The following is a 21,921-nucleotide window of genomic DNA, read 5'->3' as shown; positions in this document are numbered from 1 at the left end:
ACCAACTTAATGGTAAAGGTCAGAGAGTTGATGACAACATCAACTAAAGTGTTGTGAGTCTAGAGACTCATTTTCTAGGGTTTATGGCAAGATCAACTAAAGTGTTGTGATCCTAGATACTCAATGTTTGTTCAGGCGGATCGGTCATAGGTGTCGAGAGCCTTAGTGGTATGCTTGTATGCATATTGTTATATGTGGTATCTTGGGGAACTCACTAAGTTTTGGCTTACAGTTGTGTTTAAATGTTTTTCATGTACTTCTTCAAATCATGGGAAGGCGAAGACATGATTGTAGACAAACATAAACAGTTTTATGATTTGAGATTCTACGATGTTGTTCTTTATAACTCTGATTTTGGAATTAATGTCTATGATCTAATGGTTTTATCTTGAACATATCTTTATGAAAATAGGTGTTTATTATATTTGGAAAACAAAAATTTATTTTGAAAATCGAGAGGATACATAATGATTTTCATTTATTCCCTAAAATAGTCCTTATGAAACATTTTTTGTGTGAATGGTTCTTTTAGAGAAAACCTTTCACATCAGTGGTCCTTTTAGTTTTAAATTTATCCAACTATTGGTCCTTTAGATTCATCTATTAAAATTTTCTAGTTAAACCTATGTGAAATTACTTTTTTCCCCTCAATTTTTTTTTTAATTTTAATTATTATCTTTTTTTTATTTAAAAAAGAAATGGACCCACCACTTAGCCCGCTCCCACCTCCTTCTTTTCTTCTCAATTCCTTCCTCACCCTTTCAACCCTCCGAACAAACCACCACCATTTTACCGCTTGCAACAAATCAAAATCAAGCTCAAAACCCAACCTTAAATCAAATCTAGAAAACATACCACAATAAAACATGAAATTAAATATTAGAATCGAAACTAAAGGAGCATCTGATGTTCTTTCAATACAACATGAACACTCTATGGAGATGACAATTTCGTAACCTATCCCGACGACATGTCGTCTCCATAGGGCATGTAGACGACTAGTCATCGGCATAGGCCTGTCGGCATAGGTCAATATTGTCGTCGGCATAGATGTCGTTGGCATAGCTTTCCCTATTGCGACGACTTGTTGTCGGTACAGCTTTCGTCAATCATATTTTAAGAAAAAAATAAAGTTTTATTAATTACATGTGGCGACGACATGTCGTCGCTATAGGTTTAAGCTATTACGATAACTTGTCGTCTCTATAGGTTTTTCATAGTTGTCGATTAAATAGTTATAGCGACGACTTGTCGTCGACATAGCCACTGGTTGTTTTTTTTAGTTTTACAGATTTTGTACATTATCATTCCTGCATTTTTAACAAATCCAAAAACATTGCAGCATATATCAATTTAAATACATTAACTAGGTACCAATTTTCAAATTCAAAACATCAAATTTAAGTTTAATATTACAATAAGTAGTTAATTAACATTGTTCAAAATACTAAAAAACATCACCATCATTATCATCATCGCATTCTTCTTCTTCTCCTTCTTCTTCGGCAAATTGTTGAGAGCTACTTGCTTGTGTATTAAAGTTGAATAGGAAGTTAGGAAATGGTGGTGGTTGGAAGTTCGGAATACATGCCGCCAATGATGCATTATATTGTTGCAAGTATTCTTGCATTTGTTGTGCATCAAATTGAGATTGAGATTGAGACGATTTGGAAGTGGAAGGCCGTTCATTTGAAATTAAACCGAAGTTGGCGGTTGGTCTCCTACCCACCCTGCGAGCATGCCCCCGTCTCGTCCCAAGGGCACATTCTAAACATTCTTCATCGTCTACTTCTCCGCCTTCCCCAACCTCGTTTTGCATTTTCTCATATTCCTCTTGAATTTTCTCCTAAAATAAAGAAAACAATAAACATACATTAATTAAAACAAACAACTGAATTTAAACATTAAAATAATAGTAATATTCCTTAAACAAAAAACTATAATTAATAATAATAATATATTTAAACAACACATTCATTTCGTTTATCACTTACACAATCTTCTTGTGCTCGATTTGTACACCAACCCGAACCTTCTTTGTAGCGCATTTGTCTCAAACCCTCAATATGCTGTAGCTTGATTCCCATTTTATCCTATAATAAGTGAAAAACAATAATTATATTTATACAAATGTTAATAACAATTTTAAATAATACTAATATATTTTACTACCTCTAAATAATGTCGTTGAGCATAGGATCTACATCCGTGAGCACTTGTGTCCGGAAGTTTCGACCTAGTAACTTTATTTTTGACTGACGTGCGTCTGTATTCATCGGCCAAAAATAACAAATCAACCATTTTGTTCCGAGCTTCGGCGGTCCAATCAGTCGGTGGACATCTTCTTGCCCTTTCCACATTATGATATCCACCAACTCTATCAAAATGTGTTTTTATCTGATACTTGCACTCTCGATAAGCTCTTTGCATATCGGATACCCGCTCGAAGGGGTTCCCACAAGTTTGTGCCCCAATACTTATTAAGATCAAAATAAGTCTGCAAAAGGAAAAACATATTTGATTAGTAAAAAAATATTTAATAAGTATAAAATTCAATACATATAAAATATATTGTATACTTACTTCTAGCTCGGGATATAAATCATCTTTGTACTTGGTAGGAACACGACGCCAAGTATGATAATGCAACGATACCTGTGATCCCACCAGATTTGAGATCAGTCTGACAAACATTTGTCCGTTGTCCACGACAAATCGATACGTCCGCCCGGAGATATCAATTCCCACAAACAAAGGCTTACGATTGTTATTTTCATACTCATCGTACAAATTTAAGTTTCTCCCTTTGCCACGCACATTCACATTCTTCATTTGTGCTAGATTTACATATAGAATTAGAAATTTAGAAATTTAAAACTTTAATATATCTAATACTTAACAAATATTATGACAAATATTATAAAGCTACTTATAAAACTTTCATGTAACTTACAAGATTGGCAATCCGATGGTACACCGTGTGCGGCCCCGTATGGAGGTCTATCCCCACCGTCTCCTCCATGTCCCCTTGCGACTTCTTCCATCCGTTTAACAAATATTATAAACATTCAAAATATATAATAAAGCTACTTATAAATAAGCAACATACATATAACAAACAAACAACACAATATACCAAACAAACAACACAATCATACATATACCAAACAAATAACACAATTCTATAGTCATAGGAGGATCAATTTCAATTTCAATTTCATATAAACTTCTATATATATATATATATATATATATATATATATATATATATGTTGGAATCCTAAGTCGATGAGGACTTGGAGACCAAGCAATCTAATTTATGGAAAGTTTAGTTTATGTCAAGTTGGTCATAAGTTTCCTAGTCTAATACAAGTTGGTTTGTTAGGCTATATATACATGTCTATAATCGAGTTTATGATTATGAGAACAGATTGTAAAAACATCGGTTTTGAGTTAGTTTCCGATTAATTAAAGAGTTATTTTGGTTATTTTGTTTTACATTCTTGTTTTCTAAACTTTAATATATATATATATATATATATATATATATATATATATATATATATATATATATACAATTTCAATTTCAATAAAAAAACTAACCTGTTTTGTTCTTCTTGTTGTGATGGACGGATTCCGATTGTCAAAGTTGTTGGTGATCCTCCGGTGGTGACTGGTGGTCATCGGAAATACACAAAATCAGAAAATAAATAAATAAATAAACACAAAAAATCCACCAGATTTGTTACCTATTTGGCAGTGAAGGAGATAAGCTGGAAGAAGGGACGAGTCGCCGGTGGGGAAGGTGTCGGTATGGCAGAAGACGGACGGTGGTGAAGCAAAACCTCTTCACCACCAGTAAACAGCTATAAACACAAAAATCCCCCAAATTCGGGGTAAAAATCTTTATAACACACCAATAGAAAACAAATTAGGAGTACAAAACATGTTACCTGTGTGCTAATCGCCAGTTAAGGAAGGTAGAAAGCGATTTCGGTCGGAGAGGAAACAATATTGCATCGTTGTGTGCAAATGAACCACCGTCTGCGTTTTTTTAGGGTAAACCCCTATGCCGACGACATGTCGTCGGTATAGGGTCCATATAAACGATGTCGTTTTTATTGTTTGCTGAAACAAAACAAAAAAAAAATAAAAACTTGTGCCGACGACTTGTCGTTGGGATAGACCTTTCACGCAGATCGCCACGTGGCATGCCGACGACTTGTCCTCGGGATAGCTTACACAAAACTACGTCGTACTGTATTTCTGGAACATGCAATAAAAATAAATGGAAAATAGATTTTTCGATACCTATCCTGACGACAAGTCGTCGGTATAGACTTTCAGAATACCACGAACAATTTTGTCGTTCCCGCTAGACTTGTAGCGACGACATGTCGTCGGCACAAATATCTTGGTCAAAAGAATTTAGTCAAAATTTTCAAAATGTGTGGCAACGACATGTCGTCAGCATAGCTTGTAGCGACGACATGCATCGTTGGGATAGGTGTCGTCGGCATACCTCTGTATTCTTGTAGTGTTTCTCTCTCCATGGACCACCTGGAAACCAAACAAAATCAGGATGAAATCCCCCAAGTCGTTGCAGTCACCAGCGATGTTATGATCTAGAGTGTCTTTAAGACTTAAGAGAATCGAGATTCATGCATGTGCTGTTATAGAAAAATTCGTTGAGGAAGGTTTGGAGAATGGGAAAAATACGAGACTCACTTCTCCTTCTTGATCATATCACATGTGGAAATCAAAATTAAACATCCAACCAATCAAAATCAAAATCAAAACTCACCATCCCACCAGCCAATACAACCACCAAAAATTTGTTGGCTCCACCTTGAGGTTCATAGCCACCTGCTCCAAGCCATAATGAAGACCTTTCAAATGCTTCATAAGGTGCTTAAGGGTCTTACCCACTTGCAGAAGAATAGAACACCACTGCCATAGATCGAGATGAAACACAAAAAAAATTTGGAGATGAATCAGACATAGAAATCAGAACAAATTGAAAATATTTTTTTTTTCATATTTTCCGCCACCTCTTAAGAAATCAATGGTTAAGAGGCGGTGGCAGGTAGGGAAGAGGAAAGGTAGAGCGACAGTGCAAGAGGGGTGATGGCACATCCACAACCAAAGGAGATGCATAGGTGGTGCTGCCTTTGAGGTGGTGATTTATAGTCCTGATTCACTTTATGTGTGTGTGTGTATTTAGAAAGTAAACGTGAAACATGGGAGTGTCCTTACATGGATATGAACTAAAATAAAAATTCCCAGACGAGTCTCCGGCAGGACTATAGGCTGGTGGTCCGACACAACTTTATGCATCGATTTTTTTAATGAAACCTGCAAGTCATGGGTTAAAGGTTGTGGGAGAAGGTAAAGCTATCATTCATTGGTTTCTTTTAAGCATGAAATATCAACCTGAAAAGTGAGATGAGTGTGATAAGAGGGAGAGAGGGCCCATCGGTTAATAATAAATAAAAGGACAATATAGTCTATTCATTTATATTTAACAGAAAAACGAATAATGTTAGTCATAAGGACTGATTATATGCAAGGTTTGATCTAAAGGGACCATTCACGAAAAAAAAATATCATAAGGACTATTTTAGGGAAAATTGAAAAGCATTAGGACCGTTTGTGAAATTTTATCTAGTTTTAATTAATAACTAATAATTCAATAAAGCGTAAAAGAATGATAAAACGGTCATTAAGAGCTTTAAGAGCATCTCCAACCTACTTCCATTTTTTATTTTTTCTCCTATTACTTCCCCCATTTCTCTCCAACCCTACCCCATTTATTCCCCATTTTGGGGGAAATGAATAGTATAACACCATATTTGGTGTTATACTATTCATTTTCCCCAAAATGGAGATGAAATTTGAGTTGTCAGTTTTAGTCCCTCTTTTTATATATTTATACATTATTAGTTTATTTTATCTAATAATTATAATTTAAATGTATTATTTAATACTTATAATATTGTATTATGTATTAAATTATATTAATTAATTATAAATATAAAGTTTATTTTTTGTTTATCAAATTCATATGAAAATTTAAATACATATTGAAATTTTAAAATACGATAACTAATTTTACAAAAGCTTATAATTATGTGTTATAAATATAATCTTATTTATCTAATAGTATTGTAATGAAAAAAATATAGATTATATATTTGTTAAAACCAAATTAGTAGAAGGGGTATAATTGACAATCTATATAAGTTGGAAAAATGGAATATAGTAGGAATATACTTTTTGGGGGTAAAAATGGGGTAAAAAATGGAGTATGATTAGAGATAAAACACTATTTATCCCATTTTTTACTCCATTTTTAGGGGAAAAAATAGAAATGGGTTGGAGATGGTCTAAATAAACACAAGATGGTCTAAATAAAACCCACAGATAAAGACCATTTTATAAGGGTAAATTACACGAATGGTCCCTATGGTTTTAGGTAGTCTGCGTGGTTGGTCCATAACAACTTTTTTTAACTCGGACCGTCCCTACTTTATATATTTGTTATACGCTTGGTCCCTGATAGACATAAAATGACAAGATTACCCTTATTATATATATTTTTCATTATTTATATATTATTATAAATTATAAATAAAAGATAAATTGAAAATTTTGAAAAAAAAAAACTTAAATAAAAAAAAATGTATATAGTCGTCATCATCCCTTGATACCCTATTCATCTTCTACCCCATTCCATATTCCTTACCAGCTGCATCTTTCCCTCTTCTTTAAACTCAAGAACCCTAATGGACAACTAAACCCAACGCCGCCGGACACCACTTCCAGGCCGCCACCACAGGCCGAAAACCTCAGCAAATCGTCGACCATGCCTCACCACCTTTATACTCTACATAAGCCTCTCTAATCCTCCATCGAGCGGTCATAAAGCGTCGATCTGCACTCTAGAGCCACCTCCGACTTTCGACATCCTCTACCACCTATCTACTTCGCTGGAAACCACTCTAAAGTTGCTATCGGTCCCGACTTACACTCTAAAGTCACGATATTTCTCTGAAACGACAATCATTTGGTTTAAAAAACATAAAGCAGATTGGAAGCGGCCACCAAATTTCTCTCTATGTTTATCTCTTTCTCTCTTTCCCCCCTCTCTCTGTGTCCCCCTCTCCCATAGCATCGACGAAATCCCTGCTTATTGTTGTTGGGAATATTCATGGGAAGGGTTGACAGAGAATCGATGGCCTGAGAGCATCATGAAGGGCTTCACATGTGATATGATTCATTAATCGTTTCAGATGGGGTTTCATCATGAAAGTGTTGGGGTTTCAAACATTTTGATTTCGAATTTTAATTCTGATTTATAGGTTTCATCTGATCTCAATTTCTGATTTCTAGTTCAATATTAATGTCTTTGTTGCTCAACTAGGTTCAGTTTCAATTTTGATTTCTAGGGTTCTTATTTGTGGTGGTGGTAGTGACCGGAGGTTGGTGGCGGTGGTGGCCAAAAGTAATTTTCCGGTGTAGTGATCGGAGGTTAGTGGCGGTGGTGGCCAAAAGTAATTTTCCGGTGTAGTGATCGGAGGTTAGTGGCGGTGGTGGCCAAAAGTAATTTTTTGGTGACTGGACATAAGAAGGGGAGGAGGGTTGGGGGTAGGACTGGGTCACATTTTAATTTATTTTATTGTTTAAATAATTAATAAATAAATATATAAATAAAACATTAATTAAAAAAGAAATGGATGAGGGTAAATTAGTCATTTTATAACGGACAGGGACCAAACGTGCAACAAAAATATAAAGTAGGGACTGTCCGAGTTAAAAAAAGTTGTTAGGGACCGAACACACAGATTACCCTAAAGCACAGGACCATCCGGTGTAATTTACCCTTTTTATAAATAATAAAGAGCACACAGAATTAAAACACATATGTAAATATAATATTCCTTTTCTAAAAGGATATACATAATTTGAACTTATTAATTTCATATAAAAAAGGTCAAGTTGAAATAAATAGCTAAATTTTTTGATAAAAGAAACAGAGAAGAACTTGCCCGCTGTTCTTCAATGTAGCTTTGTCGGGTACCAGTTCTTGCGAGTGGAATGGTGCACCAGAAAGTCAGAAACACATCAAACTCAACCGGGAATGGCGTCAATATGGTCAAACCTATTTAAAAAACAACGGCAGTTAATTTCAGAATTGTGCCAAGTGCTCCCATAAACGCGCATCAAAGTCACAGGAACAATGCCAATAATGTCAAAGATAATCAGAGATATAAAAAAAACAAAGGTAATCATCTCTTTGAAATCGCACATCCAAACACGCCTGCGAATTCCGACCTAGCAAAATAAACAAAATGAAATTCACTCTTTACTGTTATCAATGGATTCCAAGAGTTGAAATCTTAAGAACCCTAAAAAACAATTTACTTTTACCAAGTCAACCTGCATCTTATTTTGTAGTCGATATACCCCACTTACGTTTGACACCCACCCGGCCATCTATGGAAGAAAAAGTAAGACACCAAGGGAAAATATACAGGGACGTGGAAATGGAAATAATATTCTTGAAACTCATTTCTTCTTCTGCAATTCCCTTTGTTTTCCTGACAGAAATGGTAAATATGGTAAATATTTTTCACAGCCTTATGCCTTAATCATATATAACTCGAAATAAAACTAATTAGAGAAGTGAAAGACACATGTAAATAGAAATGTTCCTTGATTTTTAAATTGTTCAGATAAGTAATTTTACAGCTTCTTGAGTCAACAAGTGGTTTGACTTTCTCCACCGAATTCCAAAAGTTTTCAGGCCACACCCATCACCATCTCACATTATCTTTTATCTTCATAACCTGCACTCTTATGATGATCATCTGGATTCATCTCATCCAAATCTCTTCGTAATCGTTTCGCATAAACTTTTTCCCAACAAAGATTTCATTTTATAGGATCGATCCTTCATTTCAATGGAGTCTTCTTCAACTTTATCCGTTCACAAGAGCTTTAAGTATGATGTGTTTTTGAGTTTCAGGGGAGAAGATACTCGTAAGAACTTTGTTGATCATCTTTATCATGCTCTGCAGCACAAAAGTATTCACACATACAAGGACGACGTGAGAATCAAGAAAGGGAAAAGAATAAGTGATGAGCTCATAGGATCCATTAAAGATTCAAAATTCTACATCATTGTTTTCTCCAAGAACTATGCATCTTCATCTTGGTGTTTGGATGAGCTTGTGAAGATAATGGAATGCCACAGGACGAAGGAACATACCGCTTACAACGTCTTCTATGACGTAGAACCTTCTGATGTCCGGAAACAAAGCGGGGCAGTGGGAGAAGCATTTGCAGAACATGAAAAGAAAGGGGCTGCTGGGAAATGGAGACAGGCTTTGAAAGAAGCAGCGGATCTGGGTGGATGGGTGTTGAAAAATACCAAGGATGGGTAATTCCTTGATTAGAACTCTGCAGTTTTCTAGTGTTAGTTTCTTTTCAATGGTTTGTTTCTTTCTGATCCAAGTTTACCCTGGATGTAAAAGGCTTGTAAATGGCATCTTAGATTGTAGAAATTTAACTCAAGTTGCACGTTTTGTTAAAAGATTAAACTTAAAAATATGATTATACTAACTATATATGTTATTTTTCATATAGGGTTGTATGTTATAAATCTCATAGGGGAGTAAACTAATTGAATCTTCTTTACAATACAGGCATGAAGCTAAATTCATCCAAAAGATTGTTGAGGAGCTTTCACTGGAGTTACGTTCTATTAGTTTCAACATTGATGAAAATTTAGTTGGAATGGAGTCCCGGATCAATGATGTTTTATCATCTTTAGGAACCGGTACTGATGATGTTCGTATGATGGGGATTAAGGGGATCGGAGGTGGTGGGAAAACAACTTTGGCCAGAGCTCTTTTTGATCAAATATCCTTTCAATTTGAAGGTAAAAGCTTCGTCGAGAATGTGAGGGAAGTTTCAACTGTATCTTTCTTCGGTTTGAAGTCTTTGCAAAATCAACTCCTTTCAGATGTTTTGAATGATAAAAAAATCAGAATAAAAGATGTTTCTGATGGAAAACACCAGATAAAAAGGATGATGCGTCATAGAAAAGTTCTTGTTGTTCTAGATGATGTGGATCACAAAGACCAGCTTGAGGCTTTAGCTGGTGAACCTAGTTGGTTTATGCCGGGAAGTATAATTATCATCACAACAAGAGACAAGCAAGTGTTGGTAGCACACCATGTGAAGTTAATTCGTGATGTCAATTTGTTATCGGATAAGGAAGCAATTTGCCTCTTCAATAGGTATGCTTTTGGGAGAGAGATTCCGGTTCAAGAGTATGATGAAAATCTAACAAGCCAAGTTGTACGTTATGCCGCTGGTCTTCCGTTAACGATCAGAGTTTTGGGTTCGTTTCTTTGTGGTAAAAATGAGCCTGAATGGAAAGATGCCCTAGAACGACTAAAAACAATTCCGTTAAATGAGACCCTGAAAAAATTGGAACTAAGCTATATTGCTCTAGAGGAGGATTACAAGGAAATGTTTCTAGATGTTGCATGCATCATGAAAGGTTGGCGGAAAGACGATGCAATCAAAGCGCTTGAAAGCTGTGGGTTTCATGCTATAAATGGTTTAAGAGTTCTTGAGCAAAAATCTCTCATAACTATTCACGATAATTCTGATGATTACAAGTATGTGAGCATGCATGACCATATTGAAGAAATGGGCAGAAATATTGTACGTCGCTCGCACCCGGACAAACCTCACAAACATACCCGATTGTGGATCTACGAAGAAATTGAAAATATATTGGCTAATGATTTGGTAAGGATTAATTTTTATTTGTAAGTTAGGAAAAACTAACACAATTTCATTTGCTACAAGTTACAAGATTCATGGTGGCCTCTTTTGGATTACAGGGTACTAAAGGGACAAGGTGCATTCGGCTTGATACTCAAATTCACGACCGGAAATTTGATATAAAAGGACTTGGAAAGATGAAGGAACTTAGATTTCTTTACGTGGGAGCTGTTCGTTCTCGGCATTGGGATTCTAATATAGTCAACCCCGAATTTCCAAATGCTTTACGATACTTGAGTTTGATGTATTACCCATTTAGGTCTTTACCCATAACATTTCAAGCTAATAACCTTGTTGCACTTAAGATGGTTGGCAGTGAAATCATACAACTTTGGGAAGGGGGAGAAAGAAAGGTAGAATTATGGTTGGTTGATTGTTTTGCATGAATTATTATATTGCTATACATAGATTGCTTTGTTGTTACACTAACATTCATCTTGCTTTTTTTTTTTTTAATCTTTAGGTTCTTAACAAGCTGAGAATCCTGGACCTTAGTTCTTCAATGTTGACTACCCTTGACCTTGGACTTGCTCCAAATCTTGAGAAGTTGGATCTTGGAGAGTGTTCTAATTTAGTAAAACTTCACATGTCTGTTGAATGTTTAAAGCTAGTATATGTCAACCTCCGAGGTGCAAGGTTGATCACGAACCTTGACCTTAGGCTGGCACCAAATCTGGAAGAGTTGATTCTTAGCTTTTGCAACAATTTGGAAAAACTTCAGATGCCCGATAGATGTCTAAATCTCAGATACTTACTACTCGAGCGTTCAAAGTTGAGGACCTTTGACATTGGGCTGAATCCAAATCTCAGCAAATTAGATCTTGGAGATTCTCATTACTTGGAAGAACTTTACATGGGGCATGAATGTCAAAAGCTCGCCAATCTCAACATCAGTCATTCGAAGTTGAGGACCCTTAACCTTGGGCTTACTATGAATCTCGAGACGTTATATCTTCGACTATGTTGTCATTTGGTAGAACTTCACATGCCCATTGAATTTTTAAAGCTCAAATACATCAACCTTGAAGGTTCAAGTTTGAGGACCCTTGATCTTGGGCTCGCTCCAAATCTTGAAGAGTTGTATCTTGTTGAATGCAACAATTTGGAAGAACTTCACATGCCCAATAGATGTCTAAATCTCCAATCTTTACGACTTACTAATTCAAAGTTGAGGACCCTTGACATTGGGCAGACGCCAAATCTCAGAAATCTAGATCTTTATAAAAATTCTCACCTGGAAGAACTTTACATGGGAAATGAATGTCAAATGCTCACCAACCTCAACATTAGTCATTCAAAGTTGAGAACCCTTGACCTTGGACTGACTCCAAATCTCGAGAGGTTAGATCTTGAAAAATGTTGTAATTTGGTAGAACTTCTCCCTCCCATTGGTGGTCTGAAAAAGCTTGTTCACCTATACTTACGTACTCTAGGGTTTGAACATTTTTCGTTTGAGATAAAGAACTATACTTCTTGTAGTGTTGATGAATCACTTGAGGAATATACTTGTAGTGTTGATGAATCACTTGAGGAATATACTTCTTGTGTATTTGAGGATTACACTTCTTGTAGTGTTGATGAATCACTTGAGGAATATACTTCTTGTAATGCTGATGAACCACTTCAGGATTATACTTCTTGTGTATTTGAGGATTGCACTTCTTGTAGTGTTGATGAATCACTTGAGGAATATACTTCTTGTAGTGTTGATGACCCACTTGAGGATTATACTTCTTGTGTATTTGAGGATTACCCTTCTTGTAGTGTTGATGAATCACTTGAGGTTGGCCCTTTAGCTGAGTTGCATCTGAGTGTGAAGTCTGTAGATAGCTGCCTACTTCATCCCGAAAATAGCTTGCCAAAGTTTCAGTTTAGTTGTTACTATGTAGAAGGTCGACCTTCATCCATTGGAAATGTTGAGATGCTTATTTCTCTAGGTATGTGTGCTTGCACAAATCTGGAGACGTTTTCAGGAATTATTTGTGGGTTACGATGTTTAAGAAGGCTTGAACTCAAAGGTAATATTATAGAGGTGCTCAAGGATCTTGACAAGTTAGAATGTCTCGAGGAGCTAAGTTTTTCATCTACAGAGATTATGTATCTTCCAGATAGCATTTGTATGTTGAAAAATCTGAAATCTCTCCAAATTATTTCATGTTTTCTTCATGGGAAGTTACCTGAGGATCTTGGCCAATTAGAATGTTTAGAGAGTCTAGATTTGTCAGATACAAATATTGAACATCTTCCGGATAACATTTTTATGTTGAAAAATCTGAGATATCTCAATCTTAAATCGTGTTCGGATCTTGAAAAGTTACCCGAAAATCTTGGGCAATTAGAATGTTTAGAGAATCTATATTTGTCAGATACAAATATTAAACGTCTTCCGGATAGCATTTTTATGTTGAAAAATCTAAGATATCTCAATCTTAAATCGTGTTTGCTGCTTAAAAAGTTACCCGAAGATCTTGGCCAAGTAGAATGTTTAGAGGATCTAGATTTGTCATATACAAATATTAAATGTCTTCCGGATAGCATTTTTATGTTGAAAAATCTTAGATATCTCAATCTTAAATCGTGTTCGCATCTTCAAAAGTTACCCGAAGATCTTGGCCAATTAGAATGTTTAGAGAATCTGGACTTGTCAGATACAAATATTGAACGTCTTCCAGATAGCATTTGTATGTTGAAACATTTGAAATATCTCCAACTTAATGATTGTTCGTTACTTGAGAGGTTACCTGAGGAACTTGGCTGTACAGAATGTTTAAAAGAGTTGAGTATAGAAGGTACAAGAATAAGTGATCTTCCGCAGAGCATTCTTTTATTGAAAGGTCTACATATTGTTGGGTCAACAGAGCTTCTTGATTCGTGTGGGTTTACATCCGAGATGCAAACCTTACATGTATATGATCCACCCCCATTCACGATGGAACTATTGTAATAGGTACTCTCTCTCTGTCATTGATATATCATTTTACTTTGATTTGATTTTGACTTATAAATTAAATTTTTATGACAATGGTTGATATATCTGCCAAAAGTCAACAATCAAATATTCACAAAAATACAAGTACCATACATACTATTTAGAGTATCTTATTCATCATTTGTCTTTAAATGTGGAGCCTTATCGGAGTCCTAAAAACCGGCCATGCCATTTCTTTTACATGCATATCATAGAATATTATTGTTCATCATTATGGGTTTTGTGAAAATTAACGAACATCTAAAAAATTATTCCTTTTATCCCTTTTCTGCAATTGAAATTGTATTGGTGTTGCTATTTGTCCTAACATATGAACCAATTCCTGTAACCAGGAGTTCAGATGATCAGGAAGCAATCATCACACATCGTTATCATTGTGCATGTGCTGCTGATAGAACTGGACATGAAACATATCACAGTTCCTTGCGGAAATATTTGTTGGCTTTGGATCTAATCATGGGTAGTGATGGTATGTTAACTCTGTTTTCCCCTTGAATTAACATTGTTTACACATGTCAAAAAGTGATTTGATCATGTCATTGGTTTCTTCCAGACAGCTGCCATGGTGATATTGCACTGAACATGGAGGATGCATGGGACGCTGAAGTTGAGGATGGTGATATTGCTCTTAGGGACGAAGATGAGGTGGAAGAAGACATTGGAGGGTTTGATGATGAGAGATGAACCTGGGTTTAATGATCTTGGGAAGTAATTTTTAGTTGGTCACTTTTGGAACTACTTTTTGGTTTGTTATTTAAGATTCATGGACTTGTTATTGTTATGGTTTTAACGTTTCTTGTGGAACTACTTTTGGCACCTCACTATAGTTCAGTTCATAAAGGCAATCAATGTGGAAAAACAAGGTCCAAGACCACAATAATCCTAATCCATCAATAAAAAGTAGCACAAAATTCATATAATGTAAATCAAAGTCTTGAATCAAATGGTGTTAGATGCCTATTTAAATGCCGACGACTTTGCACAAAGTGAACATACAACCAGGATCAATCTGGAAGCCAAAAGTACAACTCGTGAAAGAATGAAGAAAGGAAGAATGACCAACTTGATTAGCTACAGAGGCATAATCAAACTTCATAAATAATTGCAAAAGAAGAAGTGGATGATGCGATGGTTGGGAGTTCGATGTTGGTGACTGCTGTGGTGTGCGACAGGTACGGGAGAGACGAGGGAAACATGAAAATAGAAGAGAGTGTGGAAGGCGACGCATGACGGTGGTGCCCTGGGCGGACGACAGTGGTTGCGGTGGGTGTCGCAGACGGACGGGAGCTGCAGTGGCAGGGATAAATTTGGCGGTGGGGTAAATTGGAGTTGGTGTTATTTTGTTGTGACGTTCTTTCTAGTTCTACTGTTCAAGGAAAAGAAATGGGTCGGGTCACGGGTGTATAATTGGGCCTGGTGGGTTAAGGAATAAGGAGTCCGATAAATTGGATCATCTTTTGGGTCAGATAGAACTTAGAAGGATTGGGCTTGGTGCGTGGGGCAACTAAATAGCTGAAATTTTTTTTCTTGTTTTTTATTCATCTTCTTTGTTTTTTTTTCTTATATTTAATTACTTTTCACGTCTTGAAATTAAATGTATATCTATTTTGAGAGTGTAGGTATCGATATGGATGAGCACATAGGACCAATATCCAATCCCAAACCGGTCCCTTACCGGAATCGGACCTTAAGCGGTACCGATTATGCATATATGATCTGGTACCGGTTCTATAATTTTGGAAAAAAATGGTATTGGGTATTCAGTTCAGGTACCAGGAAAACCTGGAAAAAGAAAAGGAATAAAAAAACAAAAAACAAGTCTTGAATATAAGCATGGTATGTTTCATTTCAAGCAAAGTACGAGTATTACACTGCATTCACGAATCAAAAATGCCATGAAACGCGTGATTTTGTTGAAGACCTTTTACAATACAAGATTCATCATGCACAAACGTGCAACACAACCTTGAATGTACTTTCTTGATAATTCTAATCGTTGTCACATGCACAACGTATTCTAATCTTTGACTTGCTTCCATCAATGAGAATTGTACCCTTGAAAAAACATTTTTCAGGTATTATTTATCATGCACGATGTACAAGCATGACTTGCTCTGTTGCTCACACTCTTCAAGTACATCTAGCATATGCGTGACATTCAAATCCTAAGTGAAGAAGAACTTTTTCTATAGTTAACAGTAGCAAGTTAATACTTTGTATTTGTAATATTGCCATGCAAAATTCAAACAACTCACCCCATGCCATGCAGCCCATGCTTTGTCAATGTTACTAAGCATGATAATTGAAATTTTTATCCGTGATAACTGACACTTCTTTTTATATCAATCAATCGAATTTGGTCCTAACTTGGTCTTGACACCAAATTATCTGGACTGTAACATCTTGTTTTTGGGCTAAAAGTTTTGGGCTTTTTGATAAAAATAAAAAAATTTCTTTAATTTGAAGTAAAATAAATCGAAACGAAATAAATTAAATAATGGAAGTGTGAAGAAATGATAAAAAAAATAAGAATGATAAAAATATTTTCATTAGTTGGTATTTGTAAAATAATAGAATTTTAATGTCTAGCAACGTATTTTTGTTAGCAGGGTCATTTGCGTCAAATGGTGAAACTTAGTTTGACTTGAGAGTGACCAACTTAGTGAGTTGGACTTAGTTTGTAGAGGTTAGGATGGAAAGGGACCGTTTTGGAAGTCAACTCTTGTTCCTTAGTTTGGAGTAATTTTAAAAAGGGTTTTATAAGGAATGACAAAAGTTGCTTAAGTAACCAAAGATGGGTTTATTTTGAAGTCATCTTCTTTCACATTTCTCCCCAATCATGTTTTCAGCCCTTCTCCCATTTGAACAATTTTCCACCTTAAATTCATGGTGTTTTGGTGATTGGAATTGGTTGATGAATCTCTACTAAAATCCTTCCAAAATATTGCATCAAATGTAATTCTTCTTCCTATGTTTCCCCAAATTCGAATTATGGTTTTGATGAAATGGTAAATCTGAATTTCATACTCTACTGGTGATGCTTATATGATTTTAATGATGTAGTTCCTTTTCTTAATCCATCTTCAATATCCAAACCAACAAATGGTTGTGAGATTAGAGTTGTTTTTATGAATTTCCTTAACCATCAACAAAATTCATAATTAAATTAGGTTGTTATTGTGAAATAATATGTGATTCTACTCCTTGATCCATCTCCAAGCTTTAACCAATAAATAGTTGTGAGATTTGTAAGATTGGAGGATGTTTGATGGGTTTTCAAGCCCTTGCCCTTCAAATTCGAATACAATGTTCCAAACAATGATATGAGCTTAAGCTTAAGGTTAAGTTGGTACATTTTCCTTCAATCAATGATGTGACAACCGATACAAAAGCGCCACCAACCGCCTTTAGAAATCGACATAGACAATAAAGTGTAACAGGACAATAATGTAATATTTCGATTTATTAATAAAGATATTCAATTACGTCCTTACCAAACACGATTATTACGACGAATAAGCTCAAAAATAAGTGCGCAAAAAGTCGGGTCATCTTATGAGCGGATTAACATATTCGGAATGTACACCTCAACGTGATTCCAAAAAAATATATATAAACTTCATAAAAATCTGACCCATCATGGAGGAGATATAGTTTTTACTATATATACAAATCAACCGCACATAAAAAGTTAAAACGTCTAAAATTACGAAGAGAACGCTCGACTTCTGGCGAAAGTCACTAAAAGGAAAAACGTAGTACTTCTCAAAGTAAGAATTTGAGACTAAGAATGTCAAAAACGAAACCCGTATGAGAGAGTTATGATTTTTGCAAAATCATCGCAGGTAGAAAATATAGTCTAAAAATGAAAGTTAGAATTAGCCGAAACGACCAAAAAGAAAGTTGTAGTACACGTCGATACCTACACATGTATATATGAATTGTCGAAAACGGAGCTCATACGCGGGAGTTACGGAATTTAGAAAAATGAATTCTCGTCGCGCACTATAAATAGAAAGCTTCGACAAACCCATTCTGCACACCTTTCTAATTCATTCTCTATCGAAATCCGAGCTTTCCTTGCCTCCCGAGTAGTCCCCGAGCTTCCGACGATCCAAAACTTCGTTTCGTGTATTCAAAGCACGCTTCAAGGGTGGGTTCACAGCCTCACATTTATGATTTTCAAATGTTTTACGTGTGGGGGGGGGGGGGGGATACATGTTATACTACTCACTTCTTTATAAATATTATATATTTTATAATATTAGTGATATAACTATGCTTAGAACGTTAGGATAATATTATACCTGGTGGATATCCTGCCCAACTTTTAGATAATATTATGAGTATTTGTTACGTTGACTAAACTTTAGTGAAAACATTATACATAGTCGTTATACTGGCCAATTTTTTAGGAAATAATATACCTAGTCGTTACCCTAGCCAAACTTTTGGATAACGTTGTACCTTGTTGTTACTATGCCCGAATATCCTACCAACGCAAACTATACCAACTTATATATATATATATATATATATATATATATATAGCACAACACAAACTATACCAACTTTTATATATATATATATATATATATATATATATATATATATATATATATATATATATATATATATAAAAAGCATAACACAAACAAACGAGAAAATCGAAACTATCAACACAGCTACGCATCAACAGTTGTTAAATGAGGCACTTTATTCATCCCTTAGCTAAATAACCTTTAGCTAACCCGGCCTATAATAGTTAAATATTAAGTGAGCAGGAAAGATATGTATAGATCTATACAGTACAGACACTCCACTTGCGGTTGCTAGCTACAACCATGGCTGTCAAGTCACAGCAGGCATAACTTTCTAAACCATGGTGACGGTTGATGAAGCTTCGATTCCAGGAAAGCAACGTCATAGCTAGATTATAGGAGCCCATTGTAACAATATTAGCCTAGGACCAAGTAAACTACTAATAAAAATAAGTCTAAGTAGCAAACTCATCACAAACTCATGGAAACGAGTTCAAAATATTAAAAATTAATTGAAACATCCCAAAAATACAGTTCAAAAATTTCATTTTTAAATCATTAATTAAACCAGAATGACTAAAAATCATTTATCAAAACATGAACCATAATATCTCCAATATCAAAACAGTACATCCATATCAATCACATGTTAAATAAATCAGAGTAAAACATATCGGGCGAAACATAAACGGTGTGTGCCATGCAGTCATCCCTAGCTATTCCTCTTGCTACCAGAAGTACCTGAAACCAAAACCGAAAACCGTAAGCACAAAGCTTAGTGAGCTCCCCAAACTACCACATACCATACACATATCACATAATCACATAACAACATATCGTTGGCCCCGTCCTACTACATCGGGCCCCGCCTGGCATCGACCTTGCCCGACATCAGACCGCATCCGACATCGGGCCCCGCCCGACATCGAGCAAAGCTTGACATACGTATGAGCATATCTACTAATACACATAAACATAAGCATAATCACCTAATCATGGACATATAAACATTCCTCGGGCCCCACCCGACATCGGACTGAGATCTGGAAAGCATACAAACATTCCTCGGGAACTGCCCCGGCATCAGACCGTAGTCCGGAAACATACAGATACAAACACATGCAAGAATCATAAAGACATCAAGCATACAAACATTCATCGGGTACTGCCCCGACATCGGGTCGAAACCCGAAAAACATATAAACCTACATCGGACCTTAGTCTGGGACATACTAACATACATAAATGGGTCGGCATTGGTGCCTTCGACCCGTTCCTACAGGAGAAAACTCATCTCGCACTACTGAAGTCCCGCGGATAAAACTCTAGCTGCTAGATGACATATCCCCAAACTGTCAACATCAAACAAACCCAATTAACCATTTGGGTTTCAATGCATAACCATAAATCCACTCTAGGGGTAAAAGGACCATTTTACCCTTATCTTAGCTTGGTTCAAGACCAAGGCCCAATTTCACACTTTGAAAGCCCAAAAGCCAAATAATCAACCAAGACCCAACATATGGCCTAATTTTCCAAATTAGGCCCAAACTTCTACTTGGTCTTACCTTATGGCCCAACCATTTATTCTAGTCCAAACACTTGGCATTCGATGGTCCAATATCTCATAATCATCAATGCCCAATTATGGCCCATCTATGGCCCAATTTTCCAAATTGGGCCCAAGCCTTTCCAATGGGCCTTACCCTAAAGCCCAATCCAAATATTCTAGTCCATATACTTGTTTTTGGATGGCACATCAATAGCCTAATCACCAAAGCCCAACAGAAGGGCCCAACTCAAAACCCAACACAAAAAGCGTTTTCACATGAAATGGCGATTAGGGTTAATTAGAAACACTTAACCCATTAAGGACTTAATCCATTAAGTCTATCAATCTACTAGGTCAATCATACAGTGTGGTCAGGCTTAATTCATAATTCCAATCCAATGGTCCAAACTGCGGGTCTCGGCAATTCCAAATTAAAATCTCCAAGATTAGGGTTTTCTAAACCCTAATTAGGGTTTCCAACACAAAACACGCCAATTAGGCCCAAAAGCTAAGTTTTAGGCTGGTTAGGGTTTCACCAAGTCAGGCACCACCCACTGCCACCTCGTGCAATAGTGGTCGACAACAGCTCACGGTGGTGGTGGCGATCTTCTTCACTTTTGACACAAAAAAATGATAAAACATTTATTAATAGAACACACACACTCACACACCATACTACACACACACATCCACCTCTACACGGTGGCTGGTGGCGGCAGCAAATGGTGGCAGCCACCACCTCATGGTGGTGGCGGTGGGTTTTTCCGGCCAAATAACTCACCTACTACACCACAAACATCGAAAACAACCAAAATACTCGAACATGCTCATATTCAGCCACCTCTTAAGTGGCTATCGTCACCGGAATAGACAGAAACATTGGCCAAAAAGGCCACCGACGGCAGCAATGGTGTACACGACGTCAAACCCCACGAGGGACGACAGAGAGAAGAGAGAGAGATAGCGGTTTGGCTTACCGTAAATTTCCTGGTTGCTCACGTCCTGCATCTCGCCGATCACAACTCACGACTCCGGTCTCGGTGCTCTTCCGACTGCGTGCGACGTCCAGCAGCGGGGTTGTGGATGGCTGCGTTTGACGACGTAGCAGGTGGAAGGGTGGCGGTCGGCTCGTCTCGCAATTTTCGACTTCGCCAGCAAGGAAAGCAACGGCGGCTGAAGGAGGACTCACATGGTAGTGGCGGTTGGAGGTATAGCGAATTAGGGTTAGGGTTGAAGATATCCGATGAAGTATCTTGAATCGGGAAAGGAAGGGGGGTTCGAGTCTAAACCCGTGATCATTCCAAACATCAACCCATTTTTACAAGTTTGGCCCCTCCTCCACCAAAACTTTTCAACATAACTCCAATATTTACCATTTAACCCCTTATCTTAAAAAATCCTTTCATAATAAGTCCAAAAAAATTACCAATAAATTACCAATCATACCTTGACTTCTGAAATCCTTTTCAAATTAAATCCATACTTTACCAAACACCCCTCAACCTTCAAAATTCTTTACAAACTAGTACAGAAATTACATTTTAACCCCCAAACTCTCAATTATGACTTTTTAACCCCCAAAACCAACGCCTTGGTAAATTATTCCGCATTTAGGGCTACTATTCATTTATTAATTTTATCTATTTATTTATTTAATAAACGGAATGTTACAATTCTCCCCACTTAAATTAGATTTCGTCCTCGAAATCATTCCTTACAATTCCTGTCACGCCAAACAACTTGAGCGTCATGGCCACAATCCCGAGCATACCCTAGCCTTATCGAGGTAACCGGTGCCAACCCTTGCAGGGCTCTACAACCCAAAAATGAACGGATTCTTGCAACGTGATCACATTTATTCAATATGAAGTCTGAAGTCTCGATATGGTTTGACTCCCTGACAGACCGCCCATATAGAATCACTATTGTTGAATCCCTACAGAACACTTATATTTGACAGTAGGCTTATGATAATCCTC

The 21,921-nt window shown here is 36.5% G+C and overlaps 2 protein-coding genes and 1 long non-coding RNA gene across 5 annotated transcripts; 1 reads left to right on the top strand and 2 right to left on the bottom strand.

Annotated features, from left to right (window-relative positions):
- Positions 1 to 1,372: 1,372 nt before the first annotated feature.
- LOC145108955 (uncharacterized) lies at positions 1,373 to 5,495 on the bottom strand. 3 transcript variants are annotated; one of them, XM_079046047.1, is made up of 11 exons: positions 5,257 to 5,495; positions 4,805 to 4,950; positions 3,954 to 4,560; positions 3,750 to 3,866; positions 3,604 to 3,673; positions 2,954 to 3,037; positions 2,763 to 2,837; positions 2,584 to 2,655; positions 2,173 to 2,497; positions 1,995 to 2,093; positions 1,373 to 1,846 (listed from the first exon to the last, which is right to left on the bottom strand). In XM_079046047.1, the coding sequence occupies exons 9-11, from the start codon at positions 2,428 to 2,430 to the stop codon at positions 1,448 to 1,450; spliced, it is 756 nt and encodes a 251-aa protein (XP_078902173.1). In that variant the 5' UTR covers positions 2,431 to 2,497; positions 2,584 to 2,655; positions 2,763 to 2,837; positions 2,954 to 3,037; positions 3,604 to 3,673; positions 3,750 to 3,866; positions 3,954 to 4,560; positions 4,805 to 4,950; positions 5,257 to 5,495; the 3' UTR covers positions 1,373 to 1,447. The 3 variants fall into 3 exon arrangements, with proteins under 3 accessions (XP_078902173.1, XP_078902171.1, XP_078902172.1); XM_079046045.1 differs by having other exon boundaries at positions 2,584 to 2,837; XM_079046046.1 differs by lacking the exons at positions 4,805 to 4,950; positions 5,257 to 5,495 and having other exon boundaries at positions 2,584 to 2,837; positions 3,954 to 4,658.
- Positions 5,496 to 8,775: 3,280 nt separating this feature from the next.
- LOC145108953 (uncharacterized) lies at positions 8,776 to 14,665 on the top strand. The gene is made up of 6 exons (XM_079046042.1): positions 8,776 to 9,442; positions 9,708 to 10,824; positions 10,920 to 11,213; positions 11,324 to 13,807; positions 14,182 to 14,318; positions 14,403 to 14,665. The coding sequence occupies exons 1-4, from the start codon at positions 8,964 to 8,966 to the stop codon at positions 13,802 to 13,804; spliced, it is 4,371 nt and encodes a 1,456-aa protein (XP_078902168.1). The 5' UTR covers positions 8,776 to 8,963; the 3' UTR covers positions 13,805 to 13,807; positions 14,182 to 14,318; positions 14,403 to 14,665.
- Positions 14,666 to 18,879: 4,214 nt separating this feature from the next.
- Positions 18,880 to 21,218, bottom strand: LOC145108952 (uncharacterized). Its single transcript, XR_013708677.1, has 2 exons — positions 20,920 to 21,218; positions 18,880 to 19,131 (listed from the first exon to the last, which is right to left on the bottom strand). It is a non-coding gene; the product is annotated as an uncharacterized LOC145108952 (long non-coding RNA).
- Positions 21,219 to 21,921: the final 703 nt, after the last annotated feature.

This window comes from Lactuca virosa, chromosome 4, assembly GCF_052849685.1.
Source record: "Lactuca virosa cultivar CGN04683 chromosome 4, Lactuca_virosa_CGN04683_v6, whole genome shotgun sequence".
NCBI lineage: Eukaryota > Viridiplantae > Streptophyta > Magnoliopsida > Asterales > Asteraceae > Lactuca > Lactuca virosa.
Note: the sequence above shows the minus strand (reverse complement) of the source record. Positions and strands in the feature narration are given on the sequence as shown.

What these genes read in the sequence shown, in the direction of transcription:
- LOC145108955 (XM_079046045.1), bottom strand. Translation starts at nt 2,430, where the DNA reads ATGCAAAGAGCTTATCGAGAGTGCAAGTATCAGATAAAAACACATTTT. An exon ending in CTCAACGACATTATTTAGAG is followed by an intron (nt 2,094 to 2,172) that starts GTAGTAAAATAT and finishes CACTTATTATAG; the next exon opens with GATAAAATGGGAATCAAGCT. An exon ending in ATCGAGCACAAGAAGATTGT is followed by an intron (nt 1,847 to 1,994) that starts GTAAGTGATAAA and finishes TCTTTATTTTAG; the next exon opens with GAGAAAATTCAAGAGGAATA.
- LOC145108953 (XM_079046042.1), top strand. Translation starts at nt 8,964, where the DNA reads ATGGAGTCTTCTTCAACTTTATCCGTTCACAAGAGCTTTAAGTATGAT. An exon ending in ATATATTGGCTAATGATTTG is followed by an intron (nt 10,825 to 10,919) that starts GTAAGGATTAAT and finishes TTTGGATTACAG; the next exon opens with GGTACTAAAGGGACAAGGTG. An exon ending in GGGAAGGGGGAGAAAGAAAG is followed by an intron (nt 11,214 to 11,323) that starts GTAGAATTATGG and finishes TTTAATCTTTAG; the next exon opens with GTTCTTAACAAGCTGAGAAT.